This window comes from Lemur catta, chromosome 1 (genome assembly GCF_020740605.2).
Source record: "Lemur catta isolate mLemCat1 chromosome 1, mLemCat1.pri, whole genome shotgun sequence".
Classification (NCBI taxonomy): domain Eukaryota; kingdom Metazoa; phylum Chordata; class Mammalia; order Primates; family Lemuridae; genus Lemur; species Lemur catta.
In genome coordinates this window covers 54,051,276-54,076,160 of record NC_059128.1, presented here as the reverse complement: position 1 = coordinate 54,076,160, position 24,885 = coordinate 54,051,276, and the positions used below count along the sequence as shown (strand labels likewise).

General features: G+C 37.1%; 1 protein-coding gene across 1 annotated transcript in view; it reads left to right on the top strand.

The window, feature by feature from the left end:
• The window catches only part of TTC6 (tetratricopeptide repeat domain 6), a 170,893-nt gene that overhangs the window by 1,221 nt on the left and 144,787 nt on the right, over window positions 1-24,885 (top strand). The window contains exon 2 of the mRNA XM_045568276.1: window positions 7,073-8,023. Within this exon, the coding sequence (XP_045424232.1) occupies window positions 7,088-8,023 (936 nt within the window). The 5' untranslated portion in view covers window positions 7,073-7,087. The remainder of the gene's footprint in view (window positions 1-7,072; window positions 8,024-24,885) is intronic.

Sequence of the window (24,885 nt, the reverse complement as noted above, 5' to 3'; positions counted from 1 at the left end):
TACACTTTAGAATCAGTTTGTAATTTCTATAAAAAAGCCTGCTGGAATTTTGATTGGGATGGCATTGAATCTATAGATCTATTTGGGGAAAATTGTGATTTTAACAATATTGAGTCTTCCAATCTATGGACATGGCATGTCTCCTTTTATGTAGGTGTTTAATTTCTGTGAACAATGTTTTGTAATTTTCATTGTAGAGATTTTGGATGTCTTCTGTGAGATTAATTTCTAAGCATTTTATGTTTTGGGAAGGGGCATTAGTGTAAGTGGAATTAAAATATTTTCCAATTATTTGCTACTAGTATAAAAATTGATTTTTACATTAATCTTATACTGTACAACCTTGATACATTTACTCATTAGTAGTTGTTTTGTAGATTCCTTAGGATTTTTAACCCCAAAATCATGTCATCTAAAAATACAGATACTTTTAGCTTTTCCTTTCTATCTTTATTCCTTTTATTTTTTTTTCTTGCTAGATTGCTATGGCAGTATGATAGTATAATGTTGCATAGACATAGTACAAGCAAGGTATTTTTGCCTTGTTTATAATCTTAGGAGAAAGTATAAATATTATGTCAGCTGTAATTTTTTTGTGGATTCTCTTAGTAAGATTGAGGGTGTTCCCTGTGATTCAGCTTGCCCACAGTAATTTATTTATTTTTATTATGAATGATTGTTGAATGATGTCAAATGTCCTTCCTCCATCTATTAAAATAATCACATATTTTTTCTCCTATACTCTGTTAGTCATGTGAATTATATTGACTTTCAAATCAATATAATTAAGTCAAAATAGTTAAATCAATTTTTCAACGCTGGGATAAACTCTGTTTGGTCAGAATGTCTTATCCTTTTTAAAAATATCTTTTTGGATTGGTTTTGCTAATATTTTGTTAAAGACTTTTGCATCTATGCTCATGAAGGATATTGGCATGTAATTTCTTTTTTTTTTTAAAACTGTCTTTGTCAGATTTGGTATTAGGGTTATGCAGATCTCATAGAATGATTGTTCCTTCCTCTTTATTTTCTGAAAAAAAAAATTTATTTTTTTCTTGAATATTTGAGAGAACTATCTAGGTCTTGTGGTAAGATATTTGATAACACATTTTTTTAAAATATAGGGCTATTCATATTTTCTGCTTCTTTTGTTAATTTTGGTAAGGTGTAATTTTCAGATTTGCCCATTTCATCTAAATTGTTAGATTTATTGGCATAGAGTTGTTTATCGTATTCTCTTATTATCCTTTAATATCTTTAGGATCTATAGTGAAAACTCCTCTTTCATTCCTGCTATGGTGATTTTTGTTCTTTATTATTTTTAAACAATCTAGCTAGGGATATTTTTAAATTTTGTTGATATTTTTAAAGAACCAGCTCTTGGCTTTGTTAATTTTCTCAATTACTTTTCTGTTTTCTATTTGATTGGAGTTGTTAGGTCTTTATACTTATTATTTCCTTCTTTCTATTTACTTTGGTTATACTTGGCTTTCTTTTAATAGATTCTTAAGGTAGAAGTTTAGGTTATTGATTTTTGACTTCTTTTTGATGTAAGCATTTAAATTACAAATCAGCGCTTTAGCTATACCCCATACCTCTGATCAGTGCTTTATCTGTACCCCACACTTTCTGATGTGTTGTATTTTCATTATTATTCAGTCTAAAATGTTTTCTGAAATTTAACATCTTTTGTTTTTCATTTTATTATCTACTGACTTTTTAGTTATAATTCTTTGTATTACTTTAAAAATTGTTTCTCTTGGAATTACAATATATGTCCTTAACATTTCACAGTCTACTTAGAGTTAATATTGAACTAGTTCACATAAAATGCAGAAACTGTACAATCGTATAGTTCCTTTACCCACCCCTATCCTGGTCTTTTTGGTTGTTGTTGTCATTTGTATCACATCTATTTACACAAACATCTCACAAGACATGTTATAATTTTTCCTACAATTTTAAAAAAACTTAAGAGAAAAAAATGGCCTACTGTACTCATCTAGATATTTGCCATTTCTGATCTTCTTCATTTGTCCTTGAAGATTCAAATTTCCCTCTGGTATAATTTCTCTTCAGCCTGAAAATTTTCTTTAGCATTTCTTGTAGTTCCAGGTGGCTGGTGAGTAATTCTTTTAATTTTCTTTTATATTAATATGTCTTCATTTTGCCTACATTTTAAAAAAGAATATGCATACTAAGTATAGAATTCTGGGTTGACAGGTTTTTTTTTTTTGTTGTTGTTGTTGTTATTGTTGTATTTTAGCATGTTATAAATCTTGTTTCCCTGTCATCCATTCTCAGTGGTGTCTTATGAGAAGTCCATGGTCATTTGAATTGTTGTTTTCTTGTAAATAAAGTGTTGTTTCTCTCTATCTTTCTCCTGATGTCCGACCTGGCCTTGTGAGAGAGGAAAAAAGGCTGCCTTTTGGCCCTCCTGACTGACTACTTCACTGCTCAGGCTTTAAACCTCTGGGTAGAAGAGAAAGAAAAAGATATAGGCAGAGTTCCAGTAATTTGGAAAAAAGAGGAAAGTAAAATTACTGCTTGGGTCACAAAGATTTTAAGTGTATTCTATCCCATTTTAAAGTGTAGGGTAAACTTAACCAACCTGGGTTGTGTGCCACAGATTTGACACCTCATGTAGGTTAATACCTTCTCCTTTTGAGGCAACTACACTATTTTTCCTTGTGTATCTCCAAAATAGATCTAGTCTTTCTTAGTAAATTGCTCCCAAGAAAAAAAGGAAATGCTATTTTCTCATAAGATTGGATGTTTAAAAGTTATTTGACTTTTTTGTATTGTAGAAGGGTGGGTGGGAGAATAAAGGCACCAAGTTTTGATGGACTGGCCCATGAAGCATTGGGATACCACCCACCTTGAATGCACAATAGAAGTTTCTGTCAAATTTAGAAGTTCTATTTCATTTTGGTTTACTTTTAGATAGAAAGAGAAACTTTCCTCTTAAGAACTCATGGGAATGTACTGAGAAGTGTTAAACAATGAACATTTGTTAAACTTCAATAGCAAACCAAGGGCCTGGGAGAAGTTGGGAAGGGCATCCAAAGCAGGAACTAAGAATAAAGGGGAAGTGGATTTGGGAGAGTCAAGTTCAATTCTCATCAGGTGTTAATGTACTTCTGCTCTGTGTTCTGTTCCAGTTACTACCTTTTAACCTTTTGCAGGAAGAAATGCAGGTGGTGTTGGTGTGAACATATTGCTACCTGAGCAAACAATAACACCAAAATACTATGACGGGGGAGGATCATATAGCATTGTTTAAAACAAGGGAATTTTATTAAGGGCTTCAGAAAGCCTCTCTAATGGTCGTGTACTATGGTATAGAAAACAGACAACAGATTATTATTTTCACTGTTTTATATGAACCCTTGGTTTGGATAGAATTAAATTGTCCAAGGTCTAGTCAATGGTGGAGCAGGGTAAAGAAAGAAAGCCTATTGATTCCCAGATGAAAACTTTAGCATGTAGCAGGATCTTCAGTTTGAGAACCAGTAGTTCATATTTTAGAAATTAAAATCAGTATGATTATTTGGAGGATAAATAGTATGTTCTCTTCATACCACCCAAACTACATGAAAAATGAAGAATTCTAACTATAAAGATAATTCTTTTGTGAATTGATTTGAGTCCAACCAACAAATGTGGATAAGTGAGCAAAGAAATGCAAAGTAAAGTAAGAATAGTATCCACATTTAAGTTTTAAATCCATCTGGATTTATTTTGGTGCATGATACAAAATACGCACACACACACACACACACACACACACACACACACACACAAAGGTACCAAATAGTCAACCAGTTGCCTCATCACAATTTATTGAATAGTTCTTCCTTTTATCACCATTTAATACTATCTTTATAACTTATATTATTTTTAATCCTTTTTCTCACTTTCTCAGTCTACCTGTTGATTCTAGCAATGGTATTTTGGTCCCACTTCTTATATCTGTATAAGTTTTATTTATTTGGTTCTCTCATCGACGAACAAGTGCTCCCTTATTTCATTTTATAAAATTTTTGATTAGTCTAGCCTGTTTATTATTTCAAATGAGTTCAGAATAACTTTTCAAATGTTCAAAATATCATTTTTAGATTTTTGTATTGGCATTAAACCAATACCGTATCTTGGGAAGACCTAGTATAATTAAAATATCCAGGCCGGGCGCGGTGGCTCATGCCTGTAATCCTAGCACTCTGGGAGGCCGAGGCGGGCGTATTGTTTGAGCTCAGGAGTTCGAGACCAGCCTGAGCAAGAGCGAGACTCTGTCTCTACTAAAAATAGAAAGAAATTATATGGACAGCTAAAAATATATATAGAAAAAATTAGCCAGGCATGGTGGTGCATGCCTGTAGTCCCAGCTACTCGGGGAGGCTAAGGCAGGAGGATTGCTTGAGTCCGGGAGTTTGAGGTTGCTGTGAGCTAGGCTGATGCCACGGCACTCACTCTAGCCCGGGCAACAGAGTGAGACTCTGTCTCAAAAAAAAAAAAAAAAAAAATCCAGTCATCCCATCAAGGAACACTAACAGTCTATTTAGTTGAATCTTTATTTAATGTCCTTCAGTAAAATTTGAAAAATTTATTCATATAGTTTTATGAATAAATTTCTTGTTATGTTTACATTTGTATATGAATATATTTCTTGTTATATTTATGCAAGATTTACTCTTTTAAAAAAATTATGAATGAAATTTTACCATTATATTTTTGACTGGACCATTTTGGCATAAAGGAAACTATTGGTTTTTGTGTAATTTAAAAAAAAATTTCAAACCGTACTGGGTATGGTGGCTCACGCCTATAATCCTAGCACTTTGGGAGGCTGAGGTGGGAGGATCATTTGAAGTCAGGAGTTTGAGACCAGCCTGAGCAAGAGCAAGATGTCCTCTCTACAAAAAATAGAAAAATTAGCTGGGCACAGTGGCACATGCCTATAGTCCTAGCTACTTGGGGAGTTGAGGCAGAAGGATAGCTTGAACCCAGGAGTGTGAGGTTGCAGTGAGCTATCATGACACCACTGCACTCTATCCTGGGCAACACAGTGAGACCCTGTCTCCAAACAAAACAAAACAAAACAAACAAACAAACAAAAAACTCAAATCACTTGTGGAATCCCATTATAGTTCTAAATAGTTCTTTAGTGCCTGGGTTTTCTAGTAGATAATCATACTGGAAATAATGATGATATTCCAGAGATGTTTCTGCTATATTATTTTATTTTGTTTAAAAGAATCTTGGCCTTGGGTTTTAAAAATTTATTATTCTTCTAATTCATTATTTTTTGTTTTTATTTTCATTGTTTTAAACCTATTTCCTGAAACACACCTCTTCTTGCCTTCTGTGGAACTCTATTCTCTTCATTTTTCTAACCCTGGTTGCTCTTGCTCCTCCCACTTGCCATAGGCAAGTGTGACACAGAATCTGTAATTGGCCTCTTTTCTATTTATATTTCCCATTAGCCTGGCTTTGAGTAATGATCTGAGTTTACAAGATCTCAAAATCCATTCATGATCATAGATAGCTGAACCTTCTGAATAACAGAAGTTGTTTTTTTAAAACTTGTGGTAAAATACACATAAAATTTATCTCTTAACCATTTTGAAGGGTACAGTTCAGTGAATAACAGAAGTTTTATTATGTCCTTGGTTATGACCAAGATTTCATTAAGGTGATTGAAAATCCCTATTTTATGAAGGAGCTTTAATTGCTCCCATTTATTCCTTTCTTTTCTTTCTTTCTTTCTTTCTTCCTTTCTTTCTCTCTTTCTTTCTCTTTTTTGAGACAGAGTCTCACTCTGTTGCCCGGGCTAGAGTGAGTGCCCTGGCGTCAGCCTAGCTCACAGCAAACCCTCAAACTTCTGGGCTTAAGCGATCCTACTGCCTCAGTCTCTCGAGTAGCTGGGACTACAGCCATGCACCACCATGCCTGGCTAATTTTTTTCTGTATATTTTTAGTTGTCCAGCTAATTTCTTTCTGTTCCTTTTTAGTAGAGACGGGGGTCTCGCTCTTGCTCAGGCTGGTCTCAAACTCCTGAGCTCAAATGATCAGCCTGCCAGCCTCCCAGAGTGCTAGGATTACAGGCGTGAGCCACGGCACCCGGCCTCCCATTTATTCCTAATCATTGGCCTGTTCCTACCAGGTTTACCTTATTATGTCTCCATTTTTACTCTGCTCCATTACCAGGTTCCAGCTACCAAGACTTGTATTTGCCCTTCCTGCCTTTATTCTGTCTTCTACTTGATATTAATATCTCCCATGTAACAGATGCTATCAAGTCACTTTTCTGTTAAAAATTTTGAGTGGTTTCCAGTAGTTCACAGAAAAAGTACAAACACCTGGCATTCAAGCCTCATGATCCTGGTTGCAGCTTACCTTGAGGCTGTCCATCTCCTTCCCTTCTTACACTCTGCTGTAGCTCAGGTGACATTAAGGAGTGGGCTGAGCGAGGGAGACACATGGGAACAGCTGTGGAAGGAAGGGGAAACAGCTATCCAGCCACAAGAGCAGGGATTTGGCCCTTGTATTGCCAGAGCTGTCACTTTTTCCCAGAGAAACTGCAAACCTGAATTTTTATGTGAAAACCGTCCAGCTTAAAATGTTGGCTATGAATTAATATTGTTGAAATACCCTGAACAAGTGAAGACATGTTCGTGGTTTGGATCCACGTCACAGGCCACAGTTGGTGCCCTCTGTTTTCTCTTTGCAGAGCTGCTTTGGATTTTCTATGCCCATACTTAGTGTGGTCTCCCTTGCCTGGAAATGGGACACTGCATTATAGTCTAAAGAAGTGTTAAAATAAATCCAGTAGGGTTTTGGGAAACTCCCTCCGAAAAAAATTACTGCTTTAGAGATTTTTCATGGTTCTTGTGACAAGGCCAATAGATGGATATAAAATTGTATACCTAGTTTACCACTTGTGCTTCAGGGAGCAGCAGCACAGTGAGGTTCTATCGTAAGAAACTTTGCTGATATCAACAGTTTTGCTATACACACACACACACACACACATAAAAAATAGAATATAATTTTGGGTGTGGTTATTTTACAGGTCAAAATTGTCAAGATGTCCACAATCCCAAAGCACTTTGGGCTGAAACACAAAGAAGAATCACACATGTTTAAAGAGCTTGAGAAGGTTCGCCAGGAGACTAAAAAGGATTTTCTCCGATTCAAACAGAAATTGGCCTCCAAGCAGGCTGTAGATGAAGGCTCTGTCCACAGCCTCCGTGCCTCCAGCCCGGCCCACCCTAGGTGCGTTTCCTACGCTGGACCCGGAACATCCAAAGAGTCCTCTCCAGCGAAAGGCCCCGAGCTCTCGGCTGTGGCCATCCTGCAGGAGGCGCTCGGAGGCGCAGCGCATCCCTCGGGCCGGGCCGCTCCCGGGAATACCCCGGTGTTTCAGCCCCGGAGCTTTTACTTACGGAGCTCCGCGTTCCTACGGCACGGGGCCCAGAAGAAGCCTCCGGTCATCGCCTCGGGGGTCGGCACGGCCAAACCCGTGGTCCTGCTGCCGCCGCCCACCCGGCGGGCGAGGCCCGCGGCGCGCGGGATCCTGGAGAGCCCGCGGCCCGCGGCCTCCAGGCGGGCCCTCGACCTGGCCCGGGGGCGTGAAGCGAGCCGGGAGAGAGCTCCGTCCGCGGGGGCCTATAAGGCCAAAGCAAGCAAGGCCAGCTCCCTTTCCAGCGAGGACAGCGACGCGGCGGCGAGCGGCCGGCGGAGGAGAGTGAAGATTAGCACCCACTTGGGGCGCGAGGGCGAGGGCCCGGCTGGCACAGCGCGGGGAGCGGCGGCGGCGGTGTCCGGAGCAGAGCGCGGGAGCCGCCTGCCGGGCCGCGCGCTGGGGGCCGCCGGGCAGACCCCGCTGCCCGCCCGAGCGATCCCCACGTCCGTCGAGGAGATCGTCGTCTCGCTGCAGTCCGAGGCCCAGCCGGCCTCCGACCAGATCATCGAGGAGCTCATTCAGAGCGTTGTCGGCCAGAACCACGACATTAAAATGGAAGTAGGTGAACCAGAATGAGAATAATATTTCTTCTGGGTAAATGCAACTTTAGGATACGTTATATATGTCATATTTTATTATATATAATACTTAAGCGTCTATATGTTATTACGAAAACACTGTGGTGGTATTCAGCTTCTTTGCGTTTTGTCTGAATTTTCAATTTGAATTTTTGAATTTTCCATCAAGGGAGTGTATCCTCTTGTGGAAGTGAAAGAAATTGAAAGGTTATGCCAAAAACTTGTTCGAAGAACATTAGCTGAAGACCTGAGTAATGCATCACTAGTAGCCTTCCCTTTCAAAGGCTTTGTATTGAAAGAAAAACAGGCATTTTATGTGAAAAACCCAGTCTTTTTTTGGTTACAGTTTAGCATTATTAGTAGTGAATTACAGTAAAAGTGAATTTATATCCTAAGATCAGTATATAACTATTAAGTTTGTTTGTTTATTTTGAGACAGTCTCACTCTGTTGCTGGGGCTAAAGTGCAGTGACATGATCATAACTCACTGCAACCTTAAACTCCTGGGCTTAAGCAATCCTTCTGCCTCAGCCTTCCGAGTATCTGGGACTACAGGCATGTGTTGCCACACCTGGCTAATTTTTCCATTTTTTCTGTAGAGACAGGCATCTCGCTCTTGCTAAGGCTGGTCTTGAACTCCTGGCCTTATAAGCAATCCTCCCGCCGCTTCCCAGAGTGCTAGGATTACAGGTGTGAGCCACTGTGCTAGGCCTATTAAGTTTACTTTATAAGAATTCTAGAATATTTTCAGTGAAAACAGTTCTCTTGAAACATTTTTAAAAATTTATTTTTTAGGCCTTCGGAGTTATAGAGACTTAAGTATTTCTTGTGTGCCAAACACTATGGGATGCATGTTGTATGCATTTTTGTCACAACAACCCCTGCCCCCTGCCCAATCAGATAGATAGATACCAATATGGGTCCTAGTTTATGTAGGAGGCCTTCTAGCTTTAGTGAAGCTAAAGGATTGGTCCAATGTTTTGCAACTAATGCATGGCGGAGCTGGGATTCCACCCCAGGCAGTCTGTCCCAGAGACTTGACTAGAATTATGCCCAACATGGTCCATTTATTGCCTATGATATGTCCCCAATGGGAACCAAAGCTACACAGGGTCATATTTAGTTTAAAATATTTTGTCTGTTATATAGACTTTGCTTTGGCAGGGACATTCAAAGCAAAAATAGTAACAAGGGAACTTGAGCCCCACACTCAAAGAAAGAAAGAAAAAAAAATGTGACATAGTCTTTTTTGAGAATGACAGTAAGAGGGAAGAAGATTCTATTACTGTTCTTGGCTGCTGCTCCAAATTTCTTATTAGTAAACAGAATACTGCTGCCACATTATGTCTTTAAAATAGTTTCAGCCCCAGAATACACTCTTGGCTGTGATTTAAGGAATGTTATCATAAAGGGAAACAAAAACATGTATGAACAAGAGTCCACAGTGTCACCTTTGACCTAATGTGTTTTAGACAGAGTACAACAAATATTCTGAATTAAGACCCACATCTCACCGCTGTTACTAAACAAGATCAGGATGACTGCTTGGGTCATTTCAAAATGAGTATTTCTAATTAGATTTTCTGTAAATCTAACGTAGAAAAAGAAATTGGGGATGTCCCTAGAAGAGCCTTAACAGAGAAGAAAGGCCTCTTCTTATGAGATGGGCCCCATACCCTATCACATAGTTAAAGTACTTAACATGAAAAGGGGCTGCTATTAGAAACTGGCTCAGAGGTCCTGTACAGTTGGAGAAGTTATACTTCAGAGCAGGGTCCTATAAGAGCACATTTGAAGGACTGAAATGGAATTAGTGATAAATAAAGGGAGAGTATCAAATGAATAGTGGACATCAGAACAGTGAATTCTGTTCTTCTTCCAGAAGTGTTCATTTCTCTTGTGTATCTTTTCTTGGTGCTTAAGTTACCTGAATTGTTTCATGTAGGAGAGAGGCATAGATCATGGAGCGTTAGAAACAGGAGCCAGGGGCTCTAGCCCAGGGGCAATATTGGGTAAAAGTGGTTTCAGGAGTTTTATTAGAGTGAGAAAGGAACAATGGGGAATTTGTTGAATTGGCAGTGGGAGGGTAGGTGAGAGATAGCAATAAGGACTCAAGTGTAAAGTGGGGTCTAAATTATGATTTTAAAAGTTCTTAAGAAGACTAGAATAAAAATATTTGTTTTAAACATTTGGAGTTTATGTAAACGATGTTCTCTCTAGAGAAAGCAAGGAACATGATTTTTCACTTTAGAAATCTTGAAGCCACACAGCAATCCCTAGAGAGGAAAGCCAAAGGGTAAAACAGTCTTGGAAGACTGGATTGTCTCTATTTAGAGCTTGGGCAAGGCCATTCCAGACCCAGCATTCAGAGTTCCATAATTACATGGGCCAGGAGGTATACCGAATACCTGAAGATTAAACTTAACTGTCAATGTAGGTCAGACATCAAAAACAGGGTTTATCGGCTGGGCGCGGTGGCTCACGCCTGTAATCCTAGCACTCTGGGAGGCCGAGGCGGGTGGATCGCTCGAGGTCAGGAGTTCGAGACCAGCCTGAGCAAGAGTGAGACTCCATCTCTACTAAAAATAGAAAGAAATTATCTGCCCAACTAAAATATATATAGAAAAAATTAGCCGGGCATGGTGGCGCATGCCTGTAGTCCCAGCTACTCTGGAGGCTGAGGCAGTAGGATCGCTTAAGCCCAGGAGTTTGAGGTTGCTGTGAACTAGGCTGACGCCATGGCACTCACTCTAGCCAGGGCAGCAAAGCGACACTCTGTCTCAAAAAAAAAAACCAAAAAAAACAAAACAGGGTTTATCAACCTTGGTACTATTGAAATTTTGGGCTAGTTAATTCTTCATTGTGGGTGGCTATCCTGAGAATTATAGGATTTTTGAAGCATCCCTGGCTTCTGCCCACTAGATGCCAGTAGCTCATCCTAAATCATAACAATAAAAATGTCTCTAGATGTTGCCAGATGAGCCCGTAGGGAGAGGGGCAAAATCGCCCTACTCCTTTTCATACAATTGAGAATCACTGTTGAGAATCAACAATATGCATACACCATGGCAGCAGACATGGAAATCTTATAAAGTCTTATGTTTGTTTTACTGAGAAGTTCGATAGTATCACTCACATTCTGATTATATGAGGCTGGAGTTGAGAGACCACCTTCCAGATGTTAATTGAGGGTGAAGGAGCCAGGCTGTCCTTGCTTGTGTCATATTTAATTGTTTTTGGTCAACAGCTCAGGAGGAAAATGGCTTGATGTGACCTAGGTAAGAGCGAATTCATGTTACAGGATCTCCCATAAGCAAATAATGTATGGTCCACAAGAAAATATTATATCATAAAACTTATGCTTACTTTTGCTTCAGGGAAGATGAAATAGATATTCTTTTTCTTATTCCTCCTGCTAAGTAGAACTGTGTACAAACCCTGAACATTATATATAGAACAAATATGAGAAGACTCTTAAGGTGAATAGCAGAAGACAGAGTAGCTGGGGGCTTTGGGACACAAGGATTGACACGGTGGTAAGTTGTCTGGGTTTTCTTTTCCCCTAATATATCCCAGACTTAGAACTAAAGAAGCTGGTAACCTAGGAATGCCAATGGGTACGGATGGAAAAAGCCCTAACAAAAGCCTGCTCTCTAACCAAAGGATCAGAGAAGGGGCAGTTTAGCAAGACAGAAAACTTTTAGACAGCAACTGTGCCACTCCAGCCAAACACTGCAGAAAAACCTGTGGCCCCAACCCCACTCCCACCCCACCAGGGAATGGGGTGGTGAAAGGGAAGCCTAGATTTCTAATCTCACCAGGCTGTAACAACTGTCACCTCCCCACTAGAGTGGTATCCGTGGGGAGTGCAGACTTTTAACACTGCCCAGCGGTAATGAAGCTACCCTTTCCTTCCTTCTTGTGGTGTCACTGGAGGCTTTGTGGAGAATAGTAATGAGACATACCTATTCCTTCCAACTAGGACGGTATCAGCAGAAGCCTAGTGGAGAGCCAGAACTCCTTCTCCCATCCAGCAATAATAAGGTACCTCCCACCCCTGGGGCCAACAGAGGACGAGTGGGGAACCTGGACTTCTACCCAGCAGTAACAGGGGCAGTGCCTTCTCCCACTGCCCCCAGTAGAGCAATGTCAGAGGAAGCCAGCTAAAACAGAAAGTTTAATATCTAGACTCTCATAAATACCCCAAATGTCCAGGTTTCAATAGAAAATCACTTGTCATGCCAAGAATCAGGAACATCTATACTTGAAAGAAAAAAAAAGACTATCAATAGATGTCAACATTGAGATGACAGAGATGTTAGAATCATCTGACAAAGATTTTAAAGCAGCTCCCCTCAAAAATGCCTCAATGAGCAGTTATGAATGTACTTGAAACAAATGAAAAACTAGAAAGTCTTAGCAGAGAAGTAGAAATTCTCAGTAAAGAAACCGAAAATATAAAGAAGAACCAAAGGAAAGTTTTAGAATTAGAAAATACAATAACTGACACAAAAACTCAATGGATGGTCTCAACAGCTGAATGGAAAGGACAGAGGAAAGAGTCAGTAAACTTATAGAACAATACAACTTACCTGAGCTGAACAACAGAGATGATAGACTGAGAAAAAAAATTGACAGAGCTTCAGGGAACTGTGGGACTATAACAAAAGATAAAACTTTGGTTTTATCACAGTCCTGGATGGAGAGGAAAAAGAAGGCAGGACTGAAAAAGTACTCAAAGGAATAATGCCCCCAAAGTCTCCAAATTTGGCAAGAGACGTAAACCTACATATTCAAGAAGCTGAGTGAATCCCAGACTTAAGAAATCCACACTGAGAAAACATAATAGTCACACTTCTGAAAACTAAAGTCAAAGAAAAAAATCTTGAAAGCAGTGAGGGAAAGAACATGTTGCATATAGGAGAAAAAAATTTGAATGACAGTAGATTTTTCAATAGAAGCCATGATGGTCAGAAGGAATTAGCACAACATTTTTCAAGTGCTGAAAGAAAAGAACTGTCCACTCAGAATTCTATTTCTCGTGAAATGATCCTTTAGAAATGAAGGGGAAATGAAGACACTCAGACGAGGTAAAACTTAAGAGAATTTGTCACCAGCAGTTCTACCCTAAAAGGATAGCTAAAGGAAGTTCTCCAAACACAAAAGAAACTATTAGAAAAAAGGATTCTTGGAGTAGGAGGAAGGAAGAACATAATAAACAAAACTATGGCTATATACAATAGACTTTTCCTCTTGAGTTTTCTATATTATGTTTGATGGTTGATGCTAGAATTATGACACTGTCTGATGTGGTTCTAAATATATGTAGAGGCAATATTTAAGACAATTGTAGATAGGGGAGGATAAATGGACATAAAGGGAGGTAAAGGTTCTATGTGTCACTCTCATTGGAAAGTGACCATACCAGTAGACTGTGATAAGTAAAATATATATAATGTACTACATAGAGCAATGAGTTAAAAAGCTATACAAAGGGATTCATTAGAAAAACCATTCTAGATAAATCAAAATAGAATTCTAAAAGGTGTTAAGTAACCCATGGGAAGGCAGATGAAACAAGAGAGTACAAAAAGAAAGCCAAAAACAAAATGGTGAACTTAAAACCTAACATTTTAGTTAATGGCATCAAGTGTAAATGGTCTAAATATAACTACAGATATCGGCAGGTAGATTAAAAACAGGACTCAACTATATATTGTTTATGAGAAACTTATTTCCAGTATGATGACATGGGCAGGTTGAAAGTAAAAGATGAAAAAAAATTAATATAATGCATATATTAATCAAGAGGAAGCAGGGGTGGCTATCTTAATATCAGATAAGGTAGACTTCAGAGCAAAGAAGATTACAGTAATACAGAGGACTTTATAATATGATAAAGGATCAATCTACCAAGAGGACAAAGCAATCCTAAATATATATATACCAATAGCAGAGCTATAAAGTATGTGAAGTGAAAACTGAGAGATAAACAAAATTATAGTTGAAGACTTTAACCACCCCTCTTTCAACAATTGATAGAAAAACTAGACAGAAAATCCCCAAGGATGTAGAACTCAACACTATCAACCACCAGCATCTAATCTACATTTTTAGAGTACTGTGCCCAACAACAGCAGAATACACATTCTTGTCAGCTGCTCATGGATCATATACTAAGATGGACCATATCCTGGGCCATAAAATGAACCTTAGTACACTTAAAAGAACTGAAATTATACAGAGTGTGTTTTCTGACTATAGCAGAATCAAATTAGAAATCAATAAATAACAGAATGATAAAAGGAAAATCTCCAAACACTTGGTAACTAAACAATGGAATTCTGAATAATTCATGGGCCAAAGAGGAAGTCTCAGGGAAATTAAAAAAAATACATTGGACTGAATTAAAATAAAAATACAAGATGTCAAAATTTCTGGACTACAGCTAAAGTAATACTAAGGGGAAATTTATAGCACTAGACATACATTAAAAAAGAGGAAAAGTATCAGATCAATAATCTAAGTTCCCACCTAACATTATAATGGCTGGATTACTGAAATAAGTAACAAGATACCCACTTTTAAGAAAAATAGTTTAAAGACATTTGATCACAGCAAGTTTTATTATAATTATTGACAAAGAAATTCTAAAATTTATATGGAAAGGCAAAAGAAGTAAAATAGCTAAAAATAATTTTGAAAAGGAAAAAAGTGGGAGCTATCAGTGTACCTTATTTCAATCTTTATTATATAGATATGATAATCAAGATTGTGTGATATTGGTGGAGGGAGAGACAGTGGAGACAATGGAACAGAATAGAGGACACAGAAGCAAATCTGCACAAATACGCCCCACTGATTTGACAAAGGTACAAAAGCAATTAAATTTCATTTCAAAAAATAGTACTGGAGAAAGTGAACATCTACAGGCAAAAAAAAAAAAAAAAAAAAAAGAACCTTGGATCATGGACTTAAATATAAAGCCATAAAGCTTTTGGGGAAAAAAAACAGGAGAAAATCTTTTGGATCTAGAGCTAGGCAAAGAATGCTTAGACCTGACACTAAAAGCATGATCCATAAAGGAAAAATTGACCATTATCCAAATTAAAGTTTTTTGGTTCTACAAAAGACTCTATTAAGAGGATGAAAACACAAGCTGCAGGCTGGGAGGAAATATTTGCAGACCACATATCCAGCAAAGCTCTGGAATCTCGAATTTATAAAGAACTCCCGATACTCAACAGTAAAAATTCCAATTAGACAACGGGCAAAAGACATGAACAGACATTTCACCAAATGTGAGGATATACAGATGGGAAATATGCACATGAAAAAATGTTCCAACATCATTCACCATTAGGAAAATGCAAATTAAGACCATAATGAGATATCACTGCACACCTATGAAAAATGCCTAAAATAAAAAATAGTGACAATACCAAAAGGGTGCAGAGATAATGGATCACTCATACATTGTTGGTGGGAGTATAAAATGACATAGCCATTCTGGAAAACAGTTTGGCAGCTTCTTAAAAAAGTAAGTATGCTTCTACCATGTGATGCAACAATTGCGCTTGGCATTTATCGCAGAGAAAGGGAAATTTATGTTCACACAAAAATCTGAGATAAATCTTCATTCAGCTTTATTAGTAAGAATCCCAAACTGGAAACAACCCAGATGTCCTTCAAGTGGTAAATGGATATATTACTCAGCAATAAAAAGAAATTAAGTATCAATACCTGCAACAACTTGGATGAATCTCCAGAGAATTATGCTAAGGCAAAAAAAGCCAATCTCCAAAAGTTAGATACTTTATGATTACGTTATACAATATTCTTGAAATGACGAAATTATAGGAACGGAGAACAGATTTGTGGTTGCCAGGAGTTAAGGATGGGCTTGTGGTGGGGGTAGCTTGGGGGGAAGTGTGTGTGGCTTTAAAAGGGCAACATGAGAAATCCTTATGGTGATGGTGTTTTGGTATCTTGACTATATCAGTGTCTGTATCTGGTTGTCATATTGTATTATAGTTTTGCCTAATGTTACCATGGGGAAAGCTGGGTAAAGTGTACATGAGATCTCTCTGTATTATTTCTTACAACTGAATAGAAATCTGTAATTGTCTCAAAATAAAAAACTTTAAAGAGGTTAGCTGATTCTTTATAAAAAGTGTATGCTTCTTTTTACAAGTTATAAGAAGATACATAAGAAAATAATATATTCCTTTCTAAGCCCTTCTCAATTCTCCAAACTAACCAATACTTATTATTGTTTATCCTTCTATATTTAATTCTTAATACAAATATGTATACACACATATACAAATATATAGGGTATTTTTTCTTTGTAAGAATAAGAACAACTATGCACAATATTCTGCAGCTGACTTTTTGATGCACGTCAATGAACACACATCAGTATGTATAACTTACAATGTATTCTTCTAAAGAGCTACATATTTTTTCAACTATTTAAACATTTTGTTGGCCCTTTGCTTTTCAAAATTCATCTTTCCCTATCTTAGGAACACATTTTTGTTCATTGAGGGTATAAATCAGATAACCTGGATTTGAGCAGAGAAAAGCAATTGATATTGTTTGATACCAGTACAATTGGGGGACTTATTTGGGCAAATCTTTTCTATTCAAAATGACAGATAAATGTATTACACTTTTCTCTTAAACATGCCTTTTGGGAAGTACTTTATTGTCCTCATAGATATAACAACTTACACTAGTTACAAGCGATATAATGATTAAGAAGTTTCCTTTTATTGCCAAATCAATTTATAGTTTTTTTCTGTGAAAATTTAAAATATCTACAATAACATTTGGATGCTTTCAGTAAATACAAAGTGCTTAGGTATTTAATTTTTATTCACTTTTTAAAAATAGAAAATAGGATATATTAATTCTTGGAGGAAAATTCCTATTCCTTTAGCTATTAATAGATTGATTGTAACAATGATTTTGAACCAAGCTAGAAGTTGTTCCTTCAGAATAAACTTATTCTTTGTTGGATACAAGTGCAGTTTATTTTTTGTGAGAATTTTTTCAAGATTAGAATATAGTTATTTGAAAAATGAAATGTTAATTTAATAGAATTGAGATTTTTTTTTCTGTTTCTTAGTACAGATACAACCCAGCAATGAATTTTTCCTTTTGCTTGTATATATAATTAAATTCCTGACAAAGGCCAGGTGCATTTGAATCTTCATAGTGATTCATTTTTACACATACCAGGGTTTAAGCAATATCTGTGCATGTGAGATAAAGTGAAGAATTTAAAAATGTTGTTAAAATAATTACTTTTTCTAGCTATTTCAGGTACAATTAATTGGATATTTAGGATTAAAGCATCTCCTCTTCACCCCCCATGGATTATTGTTTTAATACATAATTCAATTTCAACTTTGATTTTGTAACGTAGGCCTTTTTAAATGCTTCTACATTTTAAGAACTGGTTGAAGGCTATAGAACAGGTGTGAGGAAACTTATCATGTTGGAAGGCCACATTAATTTAGCTGTAATCAAATAAGACCGCATTGAAGAAACTTCAATTAGATATTCTTAAAAATGTACATTATTTTGTAAAAATCTAACCACTATGTACTTAGTAATTTCAAAAAATGAAAACCATTTGTTAATTTTAAAGTTAACTAACCTTTTTATGACTTTGTTGTGTCTGCTTTTTGTTGGAAAGCATTTGAATATTTGGTTGTAGCATGGAGGCCTGCAGTTTCCATTGATGCTCATTGGCCATTTGTGACCTTATGGGCATCTTGTTTTGGGTCAGGTAGGAGAATGTAGATTCGCAGTAATATATGATTGAATGGCAAGAAAGCATTTTTTGGGCATGTTGCCGAAGGTGTGGTAGTCTGTATTTTTCCATATTTCAACTGGATCTTTCTTAGTATCAAACAATGACTTTAAAATGTCATCTACTGAGAGCTCAACCAATTCCATCTGTAGTTCTTTGGGTGCCTTGGTGATATCAACTAGGTGAGGCTGAAATGCTAATTTGAGTGTAATGTCATGATTCTCAAAGTCAGTGAAACTTTCATTGTATTCTGCAATTAATAGGTCTATAACAGCTGCATATTCTTCACGTATTTGTATATATCATCCTTCTCATCAATGATCTTTGCTAACTGGGGAAAATGTTCATCCAAAATTTCCTTTTGAAGAAGTGTTTTGAAAAAAGAGAGCTTTTTTTGAAAGGCTTGGATTTTTTTGCCACACATATATAGATTTAGTTTTACCTTGCAAAGAAATATTCAAATTGTTTTGATTTGACATGATATCACACAGAAATGCTGTATTCCTATAGAAATCTTCTTCCAATAATTCACATTGCTGATTCTGTTCGCATAAAATTTAACTATCTGTTCTCACAGAGATAAAATTTTGGCTAACACCTGTCCCCGAGATAGCCAACACACTTTAGGATTATATGGCAAATCCACACTGAATACCTCATTGTTCAACTTTAGCAACAAAACTGAGAATGCCCTGTTGCATTTGCAGGAATGTAGTTAACAATCTTATAACTTGTTGCAAAGTGTCACTTAAAATAGTAGCTTTAGCACAGAGATTTTGCTGATGCAAGATACAATGAAAAAAATGAGAGCATTGGATCTGTTAATACTTTTTTAATCTGTGCAATACACCCTTCATGTTTTCCTGTCATGGAAGATGCACCATCTGTACATACACTCACTAAATTTACCAAATTCAGTCCAACTTCACGACATTTACCTTGACGGTTGTTGAAGATATCTATTCCCCTTGTTTTGTTTGTAAGAGTGCCCAAAGCAAGTAACTCTTCTAAGCAAAGAAAATCTTCTGTTATGACCTGAATGAAGTATAAAACCTGCACCCAGTTGGTAGTATCAGTTGATTCATCCAAAGTGATTGAATAATATATATTTTCCTTTTGAAGTATTGTAAGAAGTTCTTCTGGTAAGTTGAAGGCTAATTCATGCTGCCATTCAGTTATGGTTCTCCTTGAAAGAGGCAGTTGTTTGTACTTCAAAACGTTATTGGGATCTAAGTATCCTGCAACTTTGACAATGTATTCCTTCACAATTTCTACATCACTGAATGGCTTCCCTTTTTTCCCCAAGTATACAAGCTGCTTTATAAGTTGCTTCAGTGGCATTCTTTCCAGGTCTTTTAGCTGCTTTAAAGAATTGTCTTTTCTTTTGCTTTTCATCTTTTAATTTCTGCAATCTTTCATGCCTCTCTCTCTAATTTAAAGTATTTGTGGTCCTTATGAGTGTTAATGCTAATGAGCACTGAATTTCTTTAATGTTGATATTGCAGTATCACAAAGCAAGCAAATTATCTTTAGCAGAAACAAGATAATATTGCAATTTCCAATCCTCATTAAAAAGTCCTTTTTCTTCCTCTAACATTCCCTTGGTCTTCTTTGACATGATGGGTTGTTAAGCAGGCAGGACTGAAAAATACTGTTGAGCTGTGCAACTATTCACAAATTCCACTTCAAATAGTAACATAGTGCACTGATAACAGACTGGTGTACTTGACTCCCATAAACTCTCGCCAACCAGCCTTGTGGTAGTGGTGCCAGTCAGGCAGGGGAAGTTAGAAGTAAATCATGAATGTAGCAGCCATCAACTTAGCATTGATGGCTTACTAATGTTCTAATTGTGCCAGTCAATCTGGAGGATGATTCCATTGAAACTTATTTTATTCTTTGGTATTTTAAATATGTTCATTTAAAAAATAAAATAAAAATATAAAAGTAAAACAAAATGTATTAATAAAAATAAAAGAATTTGTTCTGTAAAATTTAGATTCAGTCAAAAGGCCTTTCACTTAAGGACCTAGAAGGCCACAGGTTCCCCACCCCTGCTTTAAAATCTCCTCAATTAGGAGGTGAGGTGGGACACTAGCTGGTAAGCTGTGTAGTTAAAATCCAGCACTCATTGCCACCTTGACATTGTAGAGTGTCAGCCCACTTTAAGGGTAATTTTTGTGATAACTTAAAGTCATGATTTTTGTTTATTTTGTGTAAAACTAGAGGAAAGAGCTTATACAGTTTAAAACAGTTGTTTAACAAGTAAAGTTGACATCAGAGCTTAGAATAATATGGCTACTTTGACATTAAATTGAACCAACTAAATATCCCAGTTAGGTTACACATCGACATATTGTACATGGGAAGTCGTTTATTTTTTATTACTGAAAAGTGCAGTATTTGATTGCGATTGAAGTCAGCCATTCTGTAGCTATAAACAGCCTGAAGCTAGGCAGCTGTATTCTTTACAGTGTGGGTTTTAAGGATGTGTAAATAAACAGTTTTGACAGTAAAATCAAAATCTTGAGAACTAGCCAAGCACAATCATGTTTAAGCATCTCTTATCCCAAATGAAAACTCTCTAGTGGACTGCACAGAAAATTTTCTAGTTGTGTTGGATATATGTTTCATTTTAGGGACAATATTCTTTTATAAGTACCTGGTTTTCTTAGTCCATTGCAAAGTGTGCTGAATCTTGGTCTTGCCATAGTGGAGAGGGATGGCTTGACAAAATTACCCATATTATCTTTGTGAGTTTTTATCATCATGGTAGGAAAAAGGTTAAATTCTTAGTCTATTGTATGGAAGCTAAAAATAATACATTCTTACTTAACAAATTTTATTTTGACATATTTTACTTTGTGTTCTCATTGTTTAGAAAAGAACTTTCAGAGTCCTAGTGATAAATTTCCCCATAGTGTTTCCTTACCCCTGCTTTTTACTAAAGTAGTGTCTATAGCTGGAAGGTAACCTGATTCATTTTATATTATAGATAATCAAACTGAGACTCAGTGAGGGACTGCAACTTTCTCAAGGCCGTACAGTGAAGTAGCATTTTTGGGACTAGAACTATTGAGTTCTTCTGACAGCCAGTCCAGACTTGTTTTTATTCAAGTTACATCATGCTGATGGCACTTTCCTTTCTCTCTTTTACTCCATTTTCCTTTCCTTTTTTTCCTTCACTGCCTTAACACCTAGACCCCAGGTATCTAGAATTATTTCTTACTGTGACATCTCCCCTCTCAGATCTCTGCATTAGAGAGAGGACCATTGCACTCTCTCATGCTGGGACAGTACTATAGCCTCTTGCTAGTAGCTTCTGAGTCCAGCACACCTGGGCCTGGAGAAGGTCAGAGACAACCAAGGATTTGCTCACAGAGACCTGTGGTGTTGGTGAGATGGTGGGTGTGGGAAGGGACTTGGGCTGGGCACCTAAGATAGCACATTTTGTCATCCAAGTGAGAGGATAAAGTGGAGATGTTTGTAGTTGGTTACGTGATCACTAACCAGTCACATTCAGTCAAAAACCACTGATTCTGCCAACTTAGATTGCTGTTCATATGAATAGAAGATAAAATATCTTTTATCTGCTATCTCTCATGTCAAATAAAAGCACAATAACAGACTGACCCACTTTTACTTAATCGTACTAGTTTTATTATTTTTGAAATCTTTTAGCTACTTTCAAACTGAATACCTGCAAATACTTTTTCTTAGCCTGATAGGTATAGTTATGTGTCCTCATCTTTTTTTGGAAGAAGAGCTGCTTTGATACACAGTCATGGGTCACTTAACAATGGAGATACTTTCTGAGAAATGCATCGTTAGGCAATTTCATCATTGTGTGAACATCATAGAATGCACTTACACAAACTTAGACGGGATAGCCCAGTGCTCCTAGACCGCTGACCTCTACAGCATGTTACTGTACTGAATACTGTAGGCAACTGTAACACAATATTGTTTGTGTATCTAAACATAGAAAAGGTACAGTCAAAATGTAGTATAATCTTATGGGACCACCATCATATGTGGTCGGTCATTGACTGAAATGTTCTTACATAGTGTATGATTATACTTGAAATCTTAATATCTGTGGTGAGTTTTAGGGTCTTGTTGAGAATTCTCAACTTAAGAGAATGGAATGGTTCAATGGTCTTACCAGGGATTCCCAAAAGCCAGGAGGAAGAGCCAGTGCTTTAGATATTGTTTCAGGAGGGCTATAGGATTGCCATGAATACATGGCCAACTGTTAATCAGCATGCTGGTTATCAGATTTATTCAGTCTTGGTAAAAAGTAAAATTCCCTGCACCCTTCACCCCTTCCCCACCTTTTAAACAGGTTGTCCACCTTCTCTTTAGACCTCACAGATAATACAATAAATAACATTCTTGTCATTTGCTTGGCTTACTACAAATTTATTAGACACACAGGAGCAGATTATAATAAAGCCAGACCTCATCATTTCAGCCAGATTTCCCTTCAAGAACATTACTAGTCTCAAGCTCTTCATCTCTTAATCATTGGAAATAGGGTTACAAAGAAATGAAAGATTGAGACAGCTGAGGCACTTTTCATTTTTCTTATTTCATTATTCTGTTGAGACCTGCCTAGTCGTGCAGTCTTTGACAATCAATTATTACTCTGAAAAGTGATTATTAAACAGTTTACAGAATTATGGCTTTTTATGCGTGACTGTTCTGTTGCTCTTTAGGGTTAAGTGAAAAGGCTTATTAAATATCCATTTACAATGGAATCTTTGAAAATGCTAAATGGAATGCATAATTCATATTGGCTGTCACTAGTGCAAAGCCAAATCACTTTAACTAAATATCAAGTTACAAGGAAATAGGGAGTAAGTGGCAGTCCTAATAGAACTAGTTCAGAGTAGCTAATGGGTCCCAATAATTGGAAAACTCAAAGTAATACTGGCTTAGACATGTGGTACTGATATGGTATTTCATAGTGCCAGGGATCCAGAATCCTACCAACTGACTGCTCCACTGACTGGTCCTCATTCTCAAGGTCATCTCAAGGTCCAATCCAATATAGCTGCACCAGTTATCACATCTGCATTCTAGCCAACAGGAAGGTGTTAACAAGTGAAGCATGTACCTGAGGTTGCCCACCACTTCTGTTTATATTTAGGTAGCCAGAATGTAGCCACATGACCACATCTAGCTACAAAAGAGGGTGAAAAATGAAGTCACTTTCCCGAGCAGCCATGTGCCAAAGTTCATACTCTATTACTATAGAAAGGGTAGCAGAGATATTGGTTTCTGCTCTATGGTCTCTGTGGGTCTATACCTTCTATAGAGACCTCTGTGGCTCAGAGTTATTCACTCTTCCAACAAAGATTTATCGAGTACCTGCAATGTTTACCACTGTAGTAGGCACTAAGAATTGAAAGATTTTGTATGTGACACAGTTTTTAGGTTTAAGGAGTTAGGTTATGTAACAAGGGAGTTAGCAGACAATGGAAAATGGTGGAGAAAGCCCTGGGTTTAGAGTTAGATGACCTAGGTTGGGATCCTTAGTTTGCAATTTATTTGTTCCTTAAATTATTGATGCCTCAGTTTTCTCATCTGTTCAGTAGCATTAATAATACTTAACCTTACAATACTATGAGAACAAAATGTTCTTAAATAAAACAATACATGTGAAATATGCTGCATTTAAAAAAGTATCTTAGTACCTACTGCTACTTTGCATCCCAGTAAAACTGAACCAACTGCATTCCTACCAGTAGTAAGTACCAGTCTATTTCCCTATATCTTCACCAGTTGTGTGCATTATTGTGCTTTCGAATCTTTGCTAATTTTAGAGGCCAATGGCTTTCCAATACTTTTGAGTTATGAAAAGTTTTCTTCAAATGAGACGTTCATTGAAAGCTCAATATCCCAAATGTTTAATAGCACATCAGCAGTATCTCAATTGGGAATGGGGGACCTGGAATCTACCTGTTCAATCTACACTCTCACCAGCACATTCTTTAGCCTTTAAGACATTTGTCTACCCATTTAATGTTATTAAGTCTGGTGCTATTCCAGATACTGGGAAATGGCAGTGGGCAAATAAAGTCCCTGCTTTCATGGGGCTTACAATCTAGAGCAAAGAAGCAGAGAGTAAACAAATAAATCAGTAATGTTTTAGGTGGCAATAAATGACTAAGGAAAAATAATTCAGGATAAGAGAGGTAGAGGATAATGGGGAAAGAGAAATATTCAAGTAAGATGGTCAGAAAAGGACCACAAGAGAATGTGAATTTGAGCAGAGGTCTGGAGGAAGTAAGGGAATGAGCCATGCAATTCATGTCTGCGGGAGGATCATTCCACACAGAGGGAAGAGACAGTGCAAGGCCCTCAAACAGAAATGTTCCCATGGTGTTTGAGGAACACCAAAGTGGGAGGCTTTGAATGGGGAGTACGACGGGAAATGCTGTCATAGAGGTAGCCAAGAGCCAGATCAGCTAGGGCGGTGGTTCTCAATACTATCAGACAGAGCATTCTTTTCTTATTGGGTATATTCTTCCCCTTTTACTATCTGGAAATAAAATTCATAGATAATTATCTTCTACCTATCCATGTAATGTAAAAAATTAATATAATTCTTTTTGTAACACACAGGAAAAATGAAAGTAATTTATAATTAAATAACAATTATAAATGACTACACTGGAATACATTTGAAATTGTTAGCTGCTTTTATCTACTGATAGTAAATATCATGTGGGTAGGAATTTAAGGAGCCATAATGTATAAGAAGGACTTGAAAATGAAAGAACATTGCAGTGGGTACTAAAATATGTTAGGATAAATAATAGCAGACTTGACTTGTGTCTACATAAGAGAAAATGGTAAATAACCTTAAGTGAAGTAGGGGTGTACACAAAGACCAGCTAAAAACTTCTGAAATGGAGAAAATGAGGTGGGCCTCTTTATAGCTATAATATCAGAATAAATCCTTGTTGTGACATGAGACAAAGTGACAAAGTATCAGAAAACAAAACAAAACC